The 23,591-nt window shown below is 34.2% G+C and overlaps 1 protein-coding gene across 1 annotated transcript in view; it reads right to left on the reverse strand.

Moving 5' to 3' along the window:
• The window catches only part of SNTG1 (syntrophin, gamma 1), a gene marked incomplete at its 3' end in the record, with an annotated part of 64,902 nt that overhangs the window by 11,932 nt on the left and 29,379 nt on the right, over nt 1-23,591 (reverse strand). Inside the window, exons 4-6 of the mRNA XM_010180497.1 lie at nt 21,100-21,157; nt 18,443-18,486; nt 18,293-18,334 (exon numbers count right to left, since the gene is read on the reverse strand). Of these exons, the coding sequence (XP_010178799.1) occupies nt 18,293-18,334; nt 18,443-18,486; nt 21,100-21,157 (144 nt within the window). The remainder of the gene's footprint in view (nt 1-18,292; nt 18,335-18,442; nt 18,487-21,099; nt 21,158-23,591) is intronic.

The raw sequence follows: 23,591 nt of genomic DNA on the forward strand, positions 1-23,591 counted from the left end.
CAATGACAGACAAACATCTTAAACTAGCATATATCTGTTCCTTTTCTGCTTTGTTTTCATAGGTAACACACAAGTAACCCTTCAGTCATGCTGCTGCTTCTGAGAAAGCCTTGTAAATAATTTATGGAGGATTGCCATTCTTTAATTAACACCTATCAATAACCTATCCTACAGCTTTAGTTACATGCACACATACGACTATACGCAAGGATGCTTTCACATGGAATCACTGCATTACGTTAAGTTAAAGCAGTTCCTCAAGAAAAATGTTGACTTTGCATTTAAACGCAATACTTCCTACTCCCCACTGGTTGCTACAGAGGAATAACTGCATGATGACAGAATATTTAATTCAGTATCTGAAATCTACTCTGAAATGCTAGGCTCTTCATTGTCTAAAATAGCAAAGTGGTTGTCAAGGCAGTGTAGTATGCAATTAAATGTGTGGTATGTATTTATATGTGTATGCAAATAAACACAGACATCACAATTTCATCAACTTAAACTGAATGCCAGAATTTTCATCTGTAACAATAACCTCTTTGATGAGCAAATCCCAGTTCTGACGATTATTATACCATAGAATTCATAGGTAGTACTTATTTCATAGAAAGATGACTTGCAATCTGCAGAACAGTAGATGAAGACTCCAAAGTCCTAAATTCCTTCAGAGAAACCACACCACATCCTCAGCCTTCATAGAAAATTAATCCTTCTACTGTCTTATGCAGCAGTCACACAATTCAGAATAGTGACAGCCAACAGAGAAACCTACAGGAATGTATTTTCTATTGAAATGACAGATGTGGACAGACAAAGTGCACAAAAAATACAGCTACCCTCTGCCTTTCAAAAAACTTTTTTTTTTTTAATCACAAATGGGGAAGAAAAAAGTGGTGAAGTTACAGCATTACCAACTTTAATTTCTAAAGTTGCCCTTTAAGATACTTCAGAAAAAGTGGATATCATTTGTGAAAGAAGCTGATAGTAAACTCTGTCCTTGAATCTTTCTTCTTTCAAGAGTAAAACAAGCCACAAGTCTACATGATTTCATTTGATAATATATTGTTCTGTAAAGGCTAGAAGTTGCCATAAGTAGTCTACTGTGACCTTTTTCTCTAACCTCTCTCTCTCTCAAGCCTCTTTATCTCACAGGATGAAGAACTTAAGCTGGTATATATTTCAGTTGAAATCAGCAATACTTATTTCACTGAAGTGTATTTTGGAGTGTATGAAGCACATAATCCAGAAAGTGACTAGATTTTGGGATGCAGAATAAAGACTAAGGAGAGAGAAAAGATTTTAAAAAGGGGAACTACTACGTAATGATTACAACAAAGAGGAGACAAGCTATCGATCCCATTTCACTTACTTTTTATTCATTAGCAAAGCCATTCTGGGAAATAAAGTTAGCTAAAGAAAATAGGATTTTTAATTAAATTTATTAATTGTCTTTCTGTAGGTTTCAGTTAAAAGCTTTACTTTTATTTTACTTTTTTTCTTTATTTTACATCAGAAATGAACAATTACTGAACTGTTTTAAATTGAGTATGCCTTCTAAGATTCCTTTCCTTTGTGTCCTCATTCAAGGTGTATACCATGCCATCTGTTCCTCCACATAGAAAGAGAATGAGGTACAAGAAAAAATCTGCTTTTACTGAGAAATGTTTTTAGTGGCATACCAGAACAGTTCATGTTTGTGAATGGAAAAATAATTGGTAACTTTTACAAAAGAAGATAACAGCTAAAAGTAATTTGACTAATTATTATGTTTATGGAAAAAAATTTCTTGAAAATAGGGAGTCAAACAGTTGTTTGCCTTGAAGATACAATACAGTATGAATTTCTAGATTTATACAAACATGAGCGGAATTCTACCAACAGTCAGAAATACTGGCATATTAATTGTTTCTTCTCGCTTCCTTGTTGACTAACATCAGTTTAGCTCAAAAATTTACAGAACTATTTTGTTAAAATGAGGACTGTGTGAATGTAGATGTATTGCTTGTTCAGGCTTGAAAAATGTACATTCATGAAAAATGATTTCATCTGCAAAAGTATAAACATGTGGATCTGAAGAACTGGTAGCATCTTCCACTAACAAAGAAGCAATGAGCTTTTACCCCTGCAGTAAATTCACAAACATACTGAAGAAACCAGATGTCAATCATGATAAAATTTTTAGATAAAGAAATGGATAGATATCAGCCTAGCTATCCTGCTCTCTTACTTAGGAGAAAGCTCCCTCACATTTATTGTATATACATTGCTAATACCTTGTCAATCAACTGTGTATAAATGGTAAAAAGACTATCAATATTAATGAAATGTAGCTGTAGAAGTAAAAGATTTTCAGTTCACTGCTGCTAATAGAGAAGGTATTTCTAAATTTACATAAACCAAAAATATTTTAAACATTTGCCTTAGTATGTGAAAAGACATAAATGGACACAACTTCTAAAAAGTGAAAAAGAAACAAAAAAAGGAATACTAATTTTAAATAAATATAGAAACATAATTTCAAAATTTTTGAGAAGAAAAATGCAGCTTCCTAACTTTTTTTATCACATAAGAAGAGTTTGGTAAAAGTGAGATAAATTCACAGTGCTAAATCCATGGAATATTTGTTTGAAAAAAAATGTAAATCAGTAGTACACCTAATATTTATAAAGTCTAACAAGATTATACCTGACCACTGTAAGCTATGGACAAGCTCACTTTTGAAGAGATCAGTATGTCTTTGCATTTGACCTGACAATTTCTAAAGCATTGTATCCCAGGCTGCAGAAAATGCATGACCCAGCACCATTAAACAGATTTGCTTATTCTCTGTATCACTGAAAGGTAATAATCTGTTTTATTTCCAGAGGCTGTGCTGACTATTCAAGACGTGTTTTTTCTACAAAGCCCTAGATTTCAGGCATATGAATTGACCTAACTCTTTCAGGTTTTTATTTTAATAGTTAACAACGCATAGTAGTAACTCCTAATACGTTGATACAGATGTTGTATGGATTAAGTAATGAAAAGCTATTTAGTATTGCTGTTACTACTTGACTTAGTTTTATTTATTTCATCTAGTGAGCAATACTAGCTACTGATTTACTGCTGCTGAGTGTCTGATGAAGTCATCCCCTTTAAAAAGAAGAAGCTGTGACACTAAAAATTCTTAACATCTCATTGCCATTAGGCTAGACATAAAATTCTTGCTGCTGTTTTAGAAATCATAAATATACATTTTATGTAGAATGAGTTGATGTGAAAAGAAGTACACAGAGACATTAAATACTGTCAATAAACTTTCTTACATATAGTATAAGCTTACTACCAGTGGGATCAAGAGTTAATTTACTTCTACCACAAATAGCCCTATATAAAGTTATGATGTTAATGAGTGAACTGAGACAGGCAAAAATAACAGTTGTGCTTTTCTGCAGTAGTAGCTGTGTGAAACAGTGAAATTAGAAAAGCCAGTGTTTCTGGAGCGACAGTGTCTATATTTCCATGAAATTACTGTAATGATTGCAAGGGGGCCATTTGAAAAAGTGAATCCTATGGTGATGTGTGATATTGCTCAATCTCTATACAATAATAACGCTAGTCTGGATTTTTAATAATGTGTACAATGATATTGCCATTTAATTCTATAAAACCTTTTAAAGTCCCAGTTCAAGAAAATATTTTAACATATGCCGAAGTCTTGCTCAATCTATTTAAGAAAGAACTGAAGCATGAAGTCCCTCTGACTAGAGTAAGTATTCCTTCCTGAATTAGACTATAAATCCCCTCTTAAATTACCAATGAAAGTTACCCACCAATTAGGCGGCAAAGATTTAAAACAGAAGACTTCTATACCCCTAATATCCATTTTGTCCCAGAGTAAATTCCACTCTTCAGTGTGCTTTAAAGAAAATTCAGTTCTTTGATGAATACCTAGAATTACAGACATCTGGGGAGGGGGAAAAAAAAAAAAAGTGGAAGACACATTCCTAGCCACGGTGCATAGTTACACAGTGCACTGATTAAGTCCATCAGCAGATACCACAACATGTATTTTGGTACAATCACACAAAGGTCCAAAGCTCAATGCATGCACACAACTGCCTTGAATTATGCTTATTTAAAAAAAATAACTCTCTTGTTCAACAAAAGCCATGTAGTTAGCACAGAATATTTGCATTAAAAACACGTCACTGTATGAGGAGTGATTAATTCCTAAAATCTAGTATTTATCACAGTATTTGCCAACAATGAAAGTTAATCAACAAATATAATAGCAAAAACTACCAAAGCTTTCTTTTTTTCATAAAATTTTTCTTACTGATATATAGAGCAAACTAGAATATCATTTTATGACAGCAGTTCCAACGCTGGCTGCACAACTTAAAGTATATTTCAGACCATAGTTTGACAATACCATAGTTGCAGGTTTTAATTTTTTGCTGTCTGGTTCCAGAACTGTATTAGATATTTAGGTACAAAACCAAACTGGCTTCATGCTGGAACTGGGAGCTTCTCCAAACAAGGCAAAAGAAAATGCAGGGCAGAATGGTGCACATGGCAAGGATGCAAGAAGACGTGCCCTGCCCTTCAGAATCCTCTTCTGCACATATCTTGTTACTGGTACTATTCTATAAAGGGCAAGGGTATGCAGTAAGATTAGCAGTTACAGCAGAGACACCCTGCTGGGTCTACTTATCCTGAAAATTTATTCTGAAATTTTATTTTGCAGAAACTGTTCTGAAAAGTGGCAGATAGAAGTTTATGACTTCTCAAGCTGACACAGGAAATGAATCAAAGTTCCACGTACTCAGTGAATGCTCCATCTACTAAGACACTATACAAAAGATCATTTCAGGGTAATGTACACAGAGATTCAGGGTTTAATGCTTTTCAGCAAGTCCCATCAGATCAACGACTCAGAAACAAAGTTATTCGTGATTCCAAATGACAGCAGTTGTTTAAGCTAGACCATCAGGTGGCTTCTCAGATAGACAACGTCATATCAGTCATCTTACAACTATGTTCAGTCTTCCTTCATTGATGGTTGCTCTTACATGTTTTCAAAAGTTCATGGCCTTCAGACACAGAGGTAGCGGAACATGTAACCTCAAGAATTCTGTGTAAAGCATCAGTAGAAAACTAAGTGATCTGCCTTTAAAAATAGATAGATTTCATCATATTTCAAGACTACATACAAAGTAGGCCATTTATATTAGCTGACACTAAGAGACATCTACAGAGTTTCCTTCATAGAAAATGACTAAGATAACCAGATGTAAGCAACATGAATAACTGTAATGACGAGGTAGGAGAAAGAGATTAATTTCACAAATAATTTGTTGGAAATATAATCCACTCACACAAAAAAAATTCCATCAGGCAACAGAGGACCAAATATAGGTCACACAGAGGAGAGAGACTCCTGTCAGTTCTTTCTTCAGTGCAGTTCCAAGGTAAAAAGAGAATATTGTCACTTCAGTGATAGAGCTAAAATCAAGTTGGAAAAAATAATCCGTTTATAAACTTTTAATTCCAGCACTTGTGGAATGGAGGACTTCCAAGTTGGTCTAAAAGATCTGATGAAAGCTTTCTGGAAATCTTTAAACCTCAAGTTTAGTCAACACTAAAATGTTTAGTAATCTTTCAAACAAAATAGCAATATACTGCAATTATTGCTTAGTTGCATGCTTATCTTTTCAAAAGTAATATAGGAGTACCTCAGCACAAGATACCAATGGAAACACCTGAGGAAAAAACCAATTATGAAAGTAAAAGTCTGCCAGGAAAAGTCTGAAGCATTTTATTGTTCTTCTTTCATTAATCTTAGCATCATTAATAAATATCACTCATAAAACATACTGCTGTAAGTGCTTAATTTGCATTCCTAGGTCATGTACTCTAATTCTGAATTCCGTTCTACTAAAGACAGCACTTACTGGACATCACAATTCATATTAAATCATTAGAACACCATTACTCTAATAGAGAAACTATGAAAAACAAGAAATTAGAACCTGTTAAAATTTTAAGTTTACCAAAACTGGGAACATCATACCCTGAGTGCCTGACCATATGTCACAGGGGACACCATAGGTCTCTGAGCTGAAACATTTCATACCATATTCTGAAAAATGGAAAATACTAATTCCCTATATAGATTTAAACTCTAATATACAATTTACCGTGATCTACAGTATATCTTTGACATTCTAACGCAAATGTTGATTCTAATTCCAAACAAAGTGTCTTGTTAATATTTCCCAACCTGTATTCGATGGACTACTATTTGTCTGAAACTAGTTCACAGAAGAAATAAATACACAAAGATGCATTTATTAGCCATTCAGCTCTACATGATAGGCAGTTTCTCAAGACAAGAAAATACCTAAAAATATCTAAAAATAATGAAAAACCCCCAACAAAACCCAGAAGGCTCCAACTCAAACTCCAAGTTTCATGAGCCTTTTCAGTGTATCTATATCTAGTGAGTATATGTCAGATTTCAGAACCGCCTATCTTCATTTTCACATTATCTACTCTCTGTATGGCTCTGCTTCTCCAGGATTACTCAGGTACACTGAATGATCTGTGTAATTATGCAGCCTTAAGAAGTCTTCTACTTTAAACTCTCACAGCTATTACATTTTCTCAATGTTACTATATATTCACCTGCTGGGCACCTACTATCTTTCTGAGCTAATTCATAAACACATATTTTTGTAATTATATATTTAATGAGTTCCAAAACAACTGTCTAAGATGAATGAAGCAATAACTATAATATTGAGAAATATTAGAGCAATAATACTGAAAATGCTAGAGATACTAGGACTGTTCCTAGTGTGGTTGAAACTAAACAGCATTGATTCTACAATTTGTTTAAATATATGAAATAGGAAACTTGTATTCTTTTGGACAACACAAAACTTAATTTAAGATAGTTTTCTAATTGTAAATTATATCTCTGTGAGACTGTTAAAACCATCACCTTTGTATTTAGATAAACTACTCAACCTCACCAACAGTCAAGTATTATAAATCAGTAAGCCTAATTCTGGTTTCAACTACTTGTATTAACATGTACATTTCATCATCTACCAACACACACTTTCATTTCAATTCTATGTATTTGGGTAAACCTCTCATTGGTATGATAGCTCAGAAATTTACATAGGAACTAGATTTTGTTTGGGATCAATTTCATTGACATTGTCGAAATAAAATATTGATGCATTGGGAGAAATGTGCATTCCTCTTAATAAACAAAACAAAACTCCTACTGAAATGGAAGAAGGATTTACACCACTGCTGTAATAGTATATACTGACTTCTACACAGCTTTGCCAAAAGGTTGCACAGTATCCTGTGTGTGCTGGTGTGTACAGCCAGATGAATGTTAGGCTATCTCAGGAGTCTATAGAGGATTTCTTATTTAAGACACAAGGTTTTTGGACTTCACAATAATCTGAATCCAACTGTGACAGTAGGCTAAGCTTACATTGTGGTGGTGTTTTTTACCTCTCAACAACATGTTATGGATAATATTAAAAAAAAGCTGTCAACATTAGCAACATGTAGAACGTTAAGCAACCTCCAGAGGCTTTGCACATTTACCTTCAAGGATCCACGACATAAAAATTATTTTTTTTTTCTTTTAAGCAAAATCTAGGCCATATTTTAATCCGAAGATACTATGTAGAAAGTCCTTCTACTCATCATATATATGTTAAACATCCTTGTGAAATCTATCTTTATTACTCATGCAAATAGCACAATTTTAGTAGGTCTACTCCAATATAATATAAATTATAATTTACTAATTCTCTGTAGGCTACAACTCAATTCTCAGTATTGCTATTCTCTAACAAGAATTTCAGAAAGCAAAAGATAGGTAAAACAGTCTTTAAATGGAAGCAAAGTAATTTAATGAGAGTGATTTTCTTGGACTAAAAAAAAAAAAGAAAATTATTTAGGGTAAAGTGTACTATAATAAGGACCATACTAAATATTCCATCACAGATTTCCCTGACACATCTTTAAGTAGGTTTTTGATTATCATCCAGTAATCTGCGAAAAGACAGGTTATGCTGTAATAACACATTCTGGTGATAAGAGTTGCCGCAAAAATACTCAGTGCTAGATATAGGCCAGAGCTTCAGTCATGAAATTACTTAAAAATGAAATAACCAACAAAACAGGTAATAATATCAATATCTCCTATATAGAATAATAAGATTTTGATTGTGGCCTGCAGGTATTATGGCATACAGTGCATGATAACACATTCGCCAACACCAACAGTGTACAAGAATACAACAGACTCTAGCAGACAATCATAAGATGAATTGAAGAACAATGTTGTTTATGGCCTCTTAAACCCAATAGCCATATTTCAGCATTTAGCCAGGAAAACCTTAGAAGAATGACTTAGTCACTTAGGAGTCTCCATCCTCTATATAAAAGTCACATAAAACATTCAGCATAAGGAAAAATACTAAAGACATTATCTATGTTACCTGAAGAAAATAAAATAACATGAGCTGTATTTACATAATAAACCAAATTGTTCCATATTTGCCTGTGTGATTCCTAGAGTATGCAGTTACAATTGGAATAAAAATCACTAGAAATCCTTTTATGGACGGACACATATTTTTCTTTTGCTAGAAGACGTGATGCTAAAGCCAAAAAGCTTCAGATAGAAGCTTTTGCTTTTTCAACAATAACATAAAGAACAAAGTAAGAGTAAAAATCAAAGTGAAGTTGAAAGTGGGAGTGTTTTTTTTTCTAGTAAGCTGTAAGAGAAACTGGACAGTAACACAGAATTAAGGTCTCCAAACTTTGCAGGTAATGTTTGCTCCTCAATTGGAGGAAATAATTCCATTTTAAAGGATTTGAAATTCTTTGATTTCACCAGTTGATCATATTGCACCTTTTTTTTGTTATCACAATGAACATGAAAGGTCTTTTTTCTAGTCCTGATCATTGACAAAACAATGAAAATGCTTGCTTATATATTAAATATACAGGAATCCCCTGCTCCTTCAATCAAACTGTTCCCACACTTCAAATTTACCAGAATAAGTGCTCTCACAGCGGAGTTCTATAGGAAATTTCTAACATATTTAGTAAACAAGTACAGTTTTATGTATGCACTTTGTGAAAAGATCATTAGTAATCATTCTTCTTTTTAAAATCTGTTATGGACAGAGATAGGGCTAAGATTGTTGAAAACGTGGCTTGACTATTCTGTCTGACTAAGCAGAGCCCAGTTTTGGGGGAAAAACAGAAAGACCAGTCCCAGAGCAAGAGTATGCTCATTTTAATCCCATTGCAAGGCTGGGGTCAAACAAACAGCTAATGGCAAATTTCACATTTACATATTCAATATAAAATTTGCTGTTGGCAAATATGACCTTAACATTTACTTGTCATGAACAGTCACACTAATCAAGCACCAGCACATAAATGCTCATGAAAAATGAATATAAAATGGTCTTAAAGAGTCTGAAATCAAATTTTAATTCTAAATTTGAATAAATATTAATGTACAAGCCTACTCCTATTTGTTCAGTTCTAAATGTTATAAACTTCACAATGACATAAAGAATAATTCTTGGACAAATTTGTATTTGAAGTAATGTTTTAGATCAATATATGCAGTTAAATCTGTAAAGCTGCTTGGAAGCTCAGGATCTAATATCTGAGAAAGATATTTTAGTACTTCAGGGAATGTGCTCAGTGGTAAAAGTTTTCAGCTGAGAAAACACATATGAACATACTACCATGCCATTTAACGCAACGGTAGCCTTTCTACTGCAGAATAATTGTACTGCAGTACTAGCTGAAGTTTTCCTGTAGTATGAAATTTTCACAAAGAGTATTGCCTAAACATTTTTAGGATCATCTTCATCAGCATTTAAATTTTAAGGGTCTTGGCAAAACTGAGTTTGGAGGTACTCACACTGGATATTAATCGACTGGAGGACATTTACAGATATTTTGGAAAGAAAAGAGATTAACATATAATTTCAAGAAGTAAAAAAGCTAATTTATATTTCAGCATAATGATGAAAATTTGCTGAATTACATGGTTAATGAGTTTATAGCATGAGGTCTTCACGACTTCCATAGTGAAGCATAAATCTGGTATATTTATTCAAAATGATCAGACTACTTATCCCATTGCAACCCTTATTTTACCTTCTCTTGTTTTCGTAATTTTGCAATAACCCCACAGAAATCCATTCTTGCCAGCAGTTAATTAACATTTGAGACTATAAAACCTTATAAAACCCCATAATTTATAGACTTACATAGACTGGATGTGTTTTCTGAAGGAAAAATTGCAACATCAACAATAAAAGAAAACCAAAATGTTTTCTAAAATTCTATTACATTGCTGCTAGGTGAATATGTCAGAATATTGCAAATGAATGCAGAAACTACAGGAGTCACTTTTAGAAAGTCTAGACCCCTCAAACTTTAATAATTCTGCTTTTACAGTTTTTTCTGTGCTGTCAGTTTCTACAATATTTCAGAAAATAAGCAGAACAGTGCTGATGCTACATAACTCAAAGCTATCTAAGGAACATTTATATAGGAAGATGATTCAAAAAAACACACTCCCATTTAGATAACACTTTTCTGTTGAGATATAAAGATTTTGGTTTTGACACCTTCTGGAATATTAAAAGCTGTAGTCATAGCAGTAAAAGTAAAAATTTAAATGTCTTTGTATTGTCAAATTCCAAATCTCCCAGTGTTTTAACTGGAAAAAAAATACATTGTCTCACAGATTTGTTGTTGTTGCTATTTTATGCAGGCAATTCATTTTACTCTAAAACCTCACTTGTTGATTGATGGAAAGATGCTTTATACAGTCTGTAAAACCCTGTAGTTTTTTCAAGGTGAAAGACGTTTAAACAAAACATTTTATCTGTTAGCATTCATCACAATAAATTCTATCACTCACCAGTGAGTCAGAAATAATACATTAAGACCTGAAATGGACAGGGGATTTTGAATGTGTTTTGTATTAGATTTTTCATGTAAATACAACTGAACAAAGGATGTAAAAAAAACCCTTAAGACGACTGAGATGTGGTGAGCATTTTGTGAAACATGTCTGTCAATCCATTTAATATGTAAATACATTATACTCAGAATAGTATAAGAAAAGAAGGCATTTCAGTATTTCAGGGGACCTAGAAATACCCTCTGTACTTTCTGCTGCACACCAATATGCTAAAATATGGGAGTTTTTTGATGTAGAGCATTCCCTTGAACTTTTAAAAAATCAGCAGAATTAGAACCTTTGAAATATTCTGAATCAGTACTGGCTTGATAAGGGTACGTGAAGTGGAACAGAGCTATGCACATTTGCTAGGCCTCTTTTAAAGATATATATCATCATCCTGCTTTCACTGTTTCAGCCTGAACACTGATTATTTCCCATTTTGCTCAGAAAAGTACTAACAGCAAAGGGAGGCAACAACTCCGGCAGGTGTCTGCACTAAAATCTAAAGAATCGATAACCTTTGTAATTTTTAATTATGAGTTTCATCCCTATGTAACCACACCCGCACCAAAGTTTTTCTTGTGACCTGTGAACCTCTTACAAGCTGTTTTACTGGCCACAGTCTTGCAAAACTGCTAACAGGAAACAGGTAGTAGCAAATTGAACTTGTAGAAAGAAACCAGTACTATGAGGGCAACACTAAGAAAAAAGTATACAACTAGAAATAGGCCCAGTGCTCACAAACAGATACCAAAACACCAGTACCATACTGTACCATACTAGTGGCTGAGAAGTATGGGGTGGGCCATCAGGAAACCTCCATGTATCTGGCTGGAACAGTCCAACACTGGATACTATTGAAAAATATATAGAGTCCATTGTCCTTTCCTCTTCCTCCTCCACCGAACAAACTGTCAAAAGACAAAGACCCATTGTAGAGAAAAAAAAAAGTACCTAAGAATATGTACAGGTGTTAGATAACCCCTGGATAAAAAGTTTCTTCCTGGCATCAATTTGATTTTACTATAGCCAGAGCAATGACAATTCTGAGAAGTTAAATCAGGTATTGTAACTGCTGCAAAAAGAAGTCGGAAGACTTTATGTGAGTGCACATTTGCACTTCTTTGAGCATACCTCTTACTTATGATTCCTTCTGGCTAGCTAAATCAGTACACATGCTCTATTTTGTCCAATGGCTCTCTCAGGCCCATGTCAAGCCATAAAAAACATAGAGATTGCATTTTAGAGGTGAACATTTGCTTTCTGTTTACACCACATTGTTGTTACCTGTTTAAAGAAAACATTGTTGCTGCCAGTTGGAGAGTAATTTCTAGTCCATATGGGTAAATGAAATTTTTTTAAGAGTGACCAGGGAAGAGAATTTTCATTCCTAGAGAAGGTTTCATTTTTCCTACATTAAATTGAAGTGCTTTGTGTATGTTTATTTCCTCTGCCTTTTGGAGGCTTTTGATGCTCTCTGTGCTATTCTTGTCTAGTCTCACTAGAGCATTACAGAGTACTTAGTCCAAGGAAAAAAAAATCAGAACACCTAGCCAAACTGGACTACGCCTTTTCAAATATAAACCACATAGAAACATTTAAAATAATTGGGACTCTGGTGCTCTACCAGAGAGCCAGTCACATTGAAAATGCAGTCCCTGTACCAAACTGAGTTATAGCTTCACAACTGGAAGACATTGTAGAAGGAAATCCATCAAAAAGTCTTCTGGAGAGTAAAACACACATACAAACAAACATGAAACTATTTGTATTTGCTTCCTAAGGAAGCAAATAAACCCGAGTCTTTACAGTAAAATATCAGTGAAAATGAGGTCACAAACAAAGCATGTCTCATGGTACACACTTTAAATCTCCTGCTCAATTGTCTCTTTTCTTTGCAGCTCAGGCTTTCAGCATTAATAGAGCTGCATGACAAAGGAGGAACCAATGCCAGTTATTTGAAGGATGTTGCATCATAAATGGTAATTCAATCTTTCACTCTATCCCACTAAACCCTAATGGATTTTTGCTTTGAGGATTGCAGCTATACAAAAATGAAATAATAATATTAATCATACAGACTTGGTATTAGTCATGGCAGCATGACTACCCCTGTCTACTAAAACTTAGTAGTGCTCATAATTAGTTTTAAAAGATGACAACTTAATAAAATGACTAATGTATCTACAGGTATCTTAAGAAAAAGAAATGAAAATATAAATTACGAAAACAAGCAATGAATTAATGTATTTTAAAAGTATAATATCATAGTTCTGGAATAAATTCAAGCCTTTACTGAGTTTGGCACAAAAATTATTTACTTAAACACTGAAAGTACATGGCTAAAACCACAGCTAAAAAGCAGATTAATAAATGTTAAGAATACTGCTCCTGGATATATCCTAATTCAAGGAATTTTCACCACACAGGAAAAAAACAGTAAACTATTTATTTATACCTACTAGGTTCTTTTCCACTAGTTGGACACTTGTTTCACATCAATGTTGAAATATTTCACTTCTTATTAGCTCCAAATTTCATGAACAACAAGGACATTTTAAATACCTTATAACAGATGTTTTCATTAATTGCACCAGGGAACTAAGGTGACGTTAGCACTTTTTTATTACTAAAGTCTCAAGTAGAAAACAGCAGCTGTATCAAAAAGTAGTAACTTTGCCTCTTTTTACAAAGAAAATATTAGATTTTCAAAAAGTTTACATTTCACTTTTAAATTCAGAAATTACAAATTGCAGATTGATTATGTTCTCTTAGAAGGTCTGACTATGCAACTTCAATATTTAAAGTCATAATTCAGTCTAGAAGTAAAAGGATTAAATGGCTGTGCTATGAGTTATACAGTACAGGTTCTCTTGCATATAATATGAGAAGGTGGTAATGTGTATTTACAGGTTGCTGTTACCACTATCACCAAACAGCACAATATTAATGTAGAGATCCTTTTCTATAACAGATTTTGAAGTGAGCTAAATCATATAATAATTCAGGTCTCTGTTTCACAGTTAAGGAAAAAAAAAAGATAACATAAACCCATAATTTACCAAAAGACACATCTGCAAAGTCAAGATTGAGTGAGAACTGAGATAATTTGGTTTCCAGTCCTAACAATATACAACATGCTCACTCTTCTGCTTAAAAACAATTTTGTACAACATTACCGAAACTATTCATAATGGGTTTTAAAAAACAGCTTGAATGAAACCACAGTTTTAAAATAAAAAAAAAATCAGTGTGACAGTTTCATCTGCTGCATATGATTGCAGTTAAGCAACTATAACCCCTATACTGTCAGTTTCATATATGAAACTCATGGAGAGCTACCACAGCTACAGCCCTGCTATGAATGCAGATAAAAAAGGGAAGCAAAAGATACAATGCAGTGCACATCAACATCCCATGTCAGGTCTTTCTGGTGCAAAAAGCTGTCTTATGCAACAGGCAGCTGATGGTTGAATTGAAACACAGTGCTACATGTTGTACCTAGCTCTACATAAAATCCACTAAAGTCTAAAAATCTATGTTGTCTTGATACCTACCCTAGGTCTATATGAGCTTTTCATGTTGCTTTCCAAGGAATGCATGAATGCCACGTTAACTGGCACATGCGAACTATCATTTTTTATTAGAAACATTCCCTGAATTTTCCCCAAATACAAGAAATAAGAAATTATTTCATATCCATATTCACTTGATTCTGTTTTCATTTCCAAAGAGAAAAATAGATGCAAAAATCATATGAAATCCCAGTGATACATAATCATAGTTGTTGGTACTACCTGAGATGCTTTATTCACAGCATCAAGAAGAGAGACATAATCTTAAACATATCAGCTTTCTTTTGACTGAAGTACTTCATTCTCTGTGGGCCGCAGATGCTTTGGTGCACTATAACCCTAGAAACAGTAAGAGCAGTAGATCCAACACAAGATTCTTGGTAGTATGCAACTGAGTTGACTCATACTGTCCTACTCCAAGCTGCTCAATAGTAGCTCACAGCAGGGCCTTTCACTCTTACCCAAAAATTTGTCCATTGCTAGTGATGGAGTAGCTAGACCCACAACCATACAAAAATGTGCTACAAGAACATTGTTATTTTGGTGATTGCTTATCTATCTTTTATGTTTTATGCTTGGACAATAAATGGAGGAAAGGGTTACAGATATATTAGTTTCCAGAATACAAATACATTAGTGTATGAATAATCAGCCCTATGAATAATCATATCCATTGTGAGCCCTTAAAAGAACAGGTATGTGGACTGACAAGTTATGCATTGTTGGACCATATTCATTAGACATTCATTATATATTCCTATTCATATTCATTAGCCTAAACTTGTAGGTCTGTCTATGCATACTCTCAATTTTGGCCTTTAAAAATTTTTGTTATAAAATGTGAAGGAGAGACTACTGGAAAAGAATAAATAATAAATCCAGAGTAGAAAGAGCACAAACTCTTGTAAATTAACAGATAAAATGGATTCTCCTTACCTCTACATTCAAGTTCACACTGCATTTTAGAGTCAAATTGCCAGTATACAGTTGAGAGATATTTTTTAAGAGAATTGCTAGATATTTTTTTCCCCTCAATGTCCTCCCATGTTGACATTTCACCACAGAGAGCATGTATTTATTTTCCATAGGAGGACACTAAGACTGAAGCAATGTTATGCTGTACTCAGATGGGAGTCTTTACAATCCCAAGACAAACAAGCTGGCATTCAGCCTTTGATAGAAACTCATAATGTGCTTTCATGATATGAATAATGTTGTTACTTTCTACAAGCAGCAACTCAATGCTAAAAGAATATCAGAAAGGAACTATGTAAAGGCTTCCAGTAAGGTACACTAAGAACTGACTAAACTTACCTATTCAGTTTTATAAGAGTCTTACCTATCTAGTAATCTATCTACTTATCTATCCGTGTACGTATGTATCTAACTATCTTACTGTTATATTCAGGCTTCAGACTGTAGTATATTCCTTGGGTAACAGGATCTGTGCATCACTGAACACCATCACCAGATCTAATACCTAATGGCAGATAATAAAGACATCAAAGGAGTGCCCGCAAATGTTAAGCCAACTAGGTTCACTATATATAGGGGAAAGACTCTCCCTACTATGAAAGATGGCACTAATTTGATTAAACTACTTAATTTTGAAATTCAAATAATTTTATATTCATGGTATTGTTATCAGTAAAGCACAGTGAAATACCAGAGCCAGCTAATCATCAGTGTAAAACAATAGGTTGCAGTGATTATACGAGGTCTTTTCGTTGCGGAACTATGAAGTTATGACATATGCTTAAAATGTTTCTAGAAGCAGCAAGAAGTTTTGGATCTAGAAAAAGAATGAACATTCATAGGATGCACACTGCAGAAACATGTTTGAATCTTCTATGGGTATCTTCAGCTTTATACACTGAAAAAAAAATCCTGGCTGGTTTACAATGAATATTTGCTATGGCATGAAGACAACCCAAACCACCAATAAATTCTTACATAATATGATACCTGCTAGGTCTTAATTAGATACAGAAAAAAAACAAAAAGAAACAAAGCTCTGAGCTCATGTACCTTGCACAGCCATTTGAAAAGTACCTAGATGCAATAAGGATTGAAAATTAGGTTTCCCCTACTGTTTGACTCCCTGCTGTGAGCAACTGTGCTCCACACATTTCCTGTTTTCTCTGTTACCCTGAGATTACAGCTACAGATTCTGTATTTTATTAAGTACCTGCAAGACAGAAGGGCTAGAACAACTGAAACTGCAGAAGGCATACTGCAGACAAAATCCTACCTCTAACTCCTGTGGGCAGACCCATTGATGTACTTTCCCTTTACTCAGGGATATGGCTAAACCTACAGATTAGTGCACAATGCATAACCATATCTACCACTAGTAAAGCAGGCTTTACAACAATTTTACTCCACAAATATGTAACATGTGATAGTGAATGTTTCTGAAAAAATTAGATTATCCGAGTTAATTCAGTTTTTTATATTTATTTTATATTTATAACTCCTCTGCATATTTTAGTTTATAAAATGTAATATAGACATTTTATCTTATTTAAAACATTGTTCAATACTTATTCTTAATCCTTAAGAATTATTCTTACTTGCAATAAAGATTTAATTTAAATAAATCAAGACGTAAAATTTATCTGCCTCAAACACTTGTAAAAGATTAAAATCTGATCATTGTTGTACAACCAAAGCCTAGAAGTACTATAAATACAAGTAATTAGCCTGTGTATAAGGAAGGTGGCATGGTGAAGGCTCTGAAGAATGAAGCATGACTTGCAGCACAAATTTCCAATGCGAAACCAGTGCCTGAAAACACTTTGAGAGGAGGAATAGTGCAGTGAGCTAATCTTTCAGCCTGCACTAACTTGTTCATAAGAACTTCACCTTTATTAACTCCTTGAATTAGCAAAGTAAGTTTTAGAAAAGTAAACTTTTGAATATAACATCGTTACATTATTGTAAAAACACAGGTACAAAATCTATGGAGCTACACAGGATTCAAAGAAAAATAACTTGGTAATCACATTTCTGGCATTCTTTTATGAAATATGGGTTTTCCTACTTCTGAAAGTATTTAAGAAGAGTCAAAAAATCAAATATAATGAAAGTACGTGATACTTTTAGCAAAGCTGACTTACCAAGGGCACCTGCCTACAATAAAGCCCTGAAATACACACAGCTTCCCTAGAAGGAATCTCCTTAATACACTGTTCTTTTACACTGGTACTGATAACAGCTTAACCAAAGGAGGAGAGCATCCTTATAAGTAACAGCCAGGGAATGAAAGGCAGACAAATAGTTTTGTTTCAATTTTTCAATAGGATTAAAACTAACCAAACAACAAAACTCCAACACAGTGCAAATTACAGCTTTTGAAATTAAAATTACCTCACACAGCCAGAAAGGCATAGCACTGCTGAAATTTGATAGCTATAAACTAGAAGAAGAAATGCTGGAATATGTACAGCTAAAATCTGCATAATAAAGTAATCATTTTTAATATAGAAAAGCCTACCTGAGAACAGCAACTACAACAAACCTATGAAGAAGATATTGCACTAAGGTCTCAGTTGCTTGCCATGTTAGATGGTACAGTCATATTTGCTTATGAAAACCAATAATATAACTGCTATCAGCACATTGCTATCAAGATACACTATCATCTCAATAACTACAAAAGACATAAAGTAGACTTAAATACAGAAAAGCTCACCACTTCTTCATGCCTGCATTTTCTCACATTAATTCCATTAATCTGTTATCAAAAAGATAAAAGAGAAGACTTACTCTACATTTCATAAGTATAGGTTTCATTTCACTTTTCTAGAAAAACATAAACAAAAAAACTTGCAAGTTTACTCACCTGTAGAATTGCATCTCCTATAAAGAGCAAACCTGAAAGTTCCGCTGAAAACAGAAAGCATATTTTTCACTCATTTGGTATAAAACATCCCAAATTTCTTGCACATGTATTCCTATTTAATTTATTTTTTCCATAATCTTTTAAAAATTTAAATGCAAACTTAATTTAAAAAAACCCCACACAACTTGTAAATAGATTATATGGATTTATTTTTTTTTAAACCCCAGATAATGGCATATCATTGTTACAATGAAAGAGTCTACTTAGCCCAAGTACAAGGCTATGAAACATCTTCCATCAGTCACGATCACCTTTCAGACCATTATGGCAAGTTATGGCATACTTTTCTGAATGGAAAATGGCTGCAGGACTAGGCTGCAATATGGAGGCTCCAGAGCTACTTATGAATGACAAACTTAACTTCTAAGCTTTTACAAAGGATACTTTAGATCCTGCATCTTTGATAAGATCAGTGGTGGAATATTTATGCTATATAACACTATATATGCTGAAGAGCTAGACAATCAGTATACTGTGCAAAATCGTTAGCCAAACAGAATTTGATTTTTAAAATAAATCTATACTTCATACATCACAAGGTAATTTACAAAATCTAATTCTACAATTGCAATTTTTACATACAAACATTGTGTCACAGAGCTATCTAATGTAAATACACTTTATAAATACACAAGAAATGTAACAAATGTCTGTAAAGAAATAAATAGACTCTAACATGAAAACTAAGGAATGTTAACAGATTGTATGGGACTATTAATCTATAGTATTCTAAAACATCAGAGAAGACACTGTCTAGAAAAGGCTAGAATAGGACTTGATAAAAAAATTTTACTTATTTACATGAGTTGTAAAACTGGAATAAATAATGACATAAATTATGATACACAAGTATTTGTTTGAACAACTGATCTTATTACCTAGATGTAACAAAGGATACTTAAATTACTGGAGAATAAACATTCTAATTTTTTTTTTCTGAAATAAACGCGTATCTCACTATTATTTTTCTTCCAACACTTCTTATATGACCTAATGTGCTAGCCCAAATACCTTATGTGCATCATTGGTTTTAAGAATTGCTTCAAATGTCACATTCTTGCTTAGAGTTCCAAAGAAAGAGCTGGAGTCAACTGGGAAGAGGGCAGAATCAAGCCTGCAGAGCTTTGTGGTACAGGCTCTGGGTCAAACTGCATTTTCTGTATCAAAAAGCCTTAGTATGGACATGACACTTGCTGCACCACAAGGCAGTAGTCTCCTTCTGTACAAGAGATGCCCCTCAAAACTAGCTCTCTCAAAATTAGCAGTATTTTTATTGAAAACAGTAATTGAGATTATATCTCAGCTAGATACTGAGGTCAGAAACAATGCATCAGCTACTGTGTAAAAAAAATTATGGCAAAAAAGAAAAGAAAACAGCGTGCACTTCTGTGGGCTCAATTAAACTCAAGCCTCCATTTCTGTTTTTCCTGCAGTGCTTAATAGCATTTTAATAGCTAGTGTAGGTAATATATGCCACATTATTTTGTATTACATACTTATACGTAAAGTGAAAAGAATGGAGTCACAAGTATAACTACTTAAGGTTAACCTTATTGCCTTCCTTAGGGTCTCATTCCATGCTACTCTATAGCCTTTCCACATACAACTTTCACATCTGCCTCTCAAGGCTGGCTTTCAGTTCCCATTATGCTGATTCCTCTGTAGCTCTCTTTACTTATGTGGCTGAATATGAGATTTTTTTTTGTTATTTTCCCTGCTGGCACATTTTAATTCTGTGGAAGAAGGATCCTAGAACTATTGCACTACAGATGGTGGGAAATGCTTCCAAGTTTATGTTTCTGACCTTACACAAATGTACACAAATATACACAGACATAAGAGATTTTAAATACACTGTACTACTACTGATTCCCAGTCTCCATCTCTCATCTTTCTACACATCATGAGCTGTTCAATCATTATCTATCTTCCTAGCACATATTATACCATTCCTGTAATTTCAAAACATTGCCAGTTAAAAACAATACAGGGATTCAGCACCAGCTCCACATGCACTAAAAGTAAGTATGGTTAAGACCTTATGCAGTACCAGTTTTGCTATGTGTGAGCTACTGCAAAGGTTTACACAGCACAGCATCTAATGCTGAAATAATACAGGGGTATTATCAAGGTTTTGCCATTACCCACCTCTGTCTGAGCATTACCCTACTAACCAGCAGAAAAAGACATACATTCTCTTCTTGTGTTGCCATGCTTTAATGGCCAAATATTTGATCTGCTACAGCTTCCTGGCAATAACCATTTGGAAATAAAAGTCACAAAATCATTACATTTTGTTAAATTTAAAAAATATTTTCATTCTCAAAATACATTCCTATTTCTCTCCTTAAAAATAATGCTTCACATGAACTTTTTTCTTTTTTAAATAACAAACATCTTGAAAGTCTGTTTACAAAATATTCCAAATATAAATTCTGTACTTTTTCAGAGAACAGTTCTGAGAAGGAGAGAGGACATGGAGAAAGAAATGAGAGAGACATGGAGAGAGAAATCAATAGCATTTATTTAACACTTCCTAAAGAATCTCCTTGCTTTACGGAGCACATCAAAACACAGTGTATAAATCTGACACCCACCTCTTTGTTCTTTGGAAATCTTGGAAATGACCACTGGAATATTATGTTCTGCTCCACCCTGAAAACAGAATAAATCACAATCTTGTCAGTCACTGGAAACATCTTTTTACTTTAAATTATATTTTACCCTTTCTCTAACTGCAGTTTTCAGAGAGACTGAGAAAATAATTCTGATTTTGCATTTGCTCTCTTTGTTTAAATAAACAGTCGTTTGGGATTAATTCCTTACTGTCTCTCATAAAGGAATTCTTAGTTGCTGTTCAGCATTCAGAAAGTGAATTGAATGATGTTCAAAGCACTACAAGACTTGAAGGAAAAGGACATCGGTTTCTGTGAATTCTGGAGAGCTTAATGTATGAAATTGCATTGTATAAAACCAAAATGGCCATCACACTACAATGGCAGCCACACCGTGATCAGTTCGTTTTCATGCTGGCAAGAAACAGGTAAACAAAAGCTCAAGAAAAGCAAGCTTGGACTTTTCATCTCAAAAACGGCCTTTATTTGTTTCTGTCTCTGTCACACAAGCACAAAGAGTGAGCAAAGCAGTGGGATAAGTAACAAGGAACAGAAAAAGAAACTTTAAGAAATGGAACAGTAGGTGTTCAATAAATGGAGGGAAATAAAGGAAAGCTGGATGGTAATTCAACAGCTCAACAGCAATTCAATGCTATTGCTTCATTCAATTTATCCTGTTGGGACTGGAAACATTCATGGTGCTTAGGAATAAAGTATTAAAAAGAAACCTTAAGTAAAAGGAAACTCAAAGGAAGAGAAAGGCAAATATACACAACTATTTTTTCCTCTGTAGAGAGCATCAAAGTGTAAGCCTGTAGGTAACCTGTACAAACTCAGATAATCAGAAATTACAGTCTGCCGTACTGTCATTTTGCTTAGGAATCCTGGTTAAGGGATTATTCTTGCTAACTCCTCTGTGGCTATTTTGATGGTCTAAGGAACAGTACACATCCCTTCTTCATGTAATGACCAACTGTTTGAAACTGAACATACTCCTGCACTCAACGTCTATTTCTACCATGGAATAATGATTAATTTCCTGTGAGACCATAGAATTTTAAATAGGATTGAAGTTCCGTCTGCTAGTGGCTATCAATGCAAATGGTCCTAAAAACACTGAGTTAATTGGTAATATCACATTATATCACATATTTCCTGTATATGTCTACAAGAAAAGTTCTATTGGCATTGTGTGAGATGAGCATTTACATGCAGAGAAGGTATTGATTTCTGTTGCGAAGATTGAATATTCACTGCATAAAGACCATGAGGCTACCTTCATTTCAGTCAGGCTGAGGTATGTATTCAGACTAAATTGTACTGTTACAACTGTTAAATATCTTTCAGTGGTTTTCACCAGAGAAACAGCAACAGTAAAAGTTGGTTTCACTTAAAATAGCCAGTTCACGCTCACTAAATTTGTAAGACTTCACCTACACCCTCCAGATTTTTCCATAGTCACACACACATTTTATTTCTTCCATTTTTTTTTTCAAACAAACAGAAAAACTGTTGTGTCAGTTGCCTTCCTAAGCCTTCCTAATGTTACAGAGATTGCACTGTCCAAGACATTTGAAGCCCAGCAAAGGAGTGCAGAGTTTAAAGTTCAGCATAAGTAATACAAGTACTTTTTTCTCAGTAAAATGGCCTCCCTTCCTCCTTAGACTCGGCTCTCCAGTAAAGAGGAAAATTACTGTTCTTACTCAGCCAGTCTGCAATGCACACATGATTGTTCCTCTCCTACTCTCTATATCTATCTAAATCCATTTACATTGCAGATTTGAAGGAGGATTCAATAATGTCCTACTGAAGTAAATGACCTCCTGTCACTTCATTCTAGTCTGGCCACTATGAAGGATTCCTCTTAAATTAGTCATAGGGGGTGTTGCCTCCTAAATCACAAAATAATTAAAATCACAGAATCATTATGGCTGGAAAAGACCTTTAAGATCACCAAATCCAACCATTGTCGTACTCTACCATGCCCACTTCTAAATCATGTTCCTGAGCACTATACCTAGATGGCTTTTAAATACATCCAAGGATGGTGACTCAATCACTTCTTTGGGCAACCTTTTCCAGTCTTTGATAACCATTTCAGTGTACAAGTTTTTCCTAATGTCTATCCTAGACCTCCCCTGGCATAACTTGAGACCATTTTCTCTTGTCCTATCAGTTGTAACCTGTGAGAAGAGACCTACACCCACCTCTCTACAACCTCATTCAGATAGTTGTAGAGAGCAGTATGGTCTCCCCTCAGCCTCCTTTTCTTCAGACTAAACAACCCCAAGTCTCTCTGCCATTCCTCATAAGATTAATTCTCAAGACCTTTCACCAGCTTTGGATCCCTTCTTTGGACCTTCTCCAGCACCTCAATGTCTTTTTTTATACTGCAGCACCCAAAACTGAACTGGGTACTCAACGTGCAGCCTCACCAGTGCCACATGCAGTGGGACAATCACTTCTCTATTCCT

The sequence above is a fragment of the Mesitornis unicolor genome, unplaced genomic scaffold (assembly GCF_000695765.1).
Source record: "Mesitornis unicolor isolate BGI_N332 unplaced genomic scaffold, ASM69576v1 scaffold9543, whole genome shotgun sequence".
In the NCBI taxonomy this organism is placed as follows: Eukaryota; Metazoa; Chordata; class Aves; order Mesitornithiformes; family Mesitornithidae; genus Mesitornis; species Mesitornis unicolor.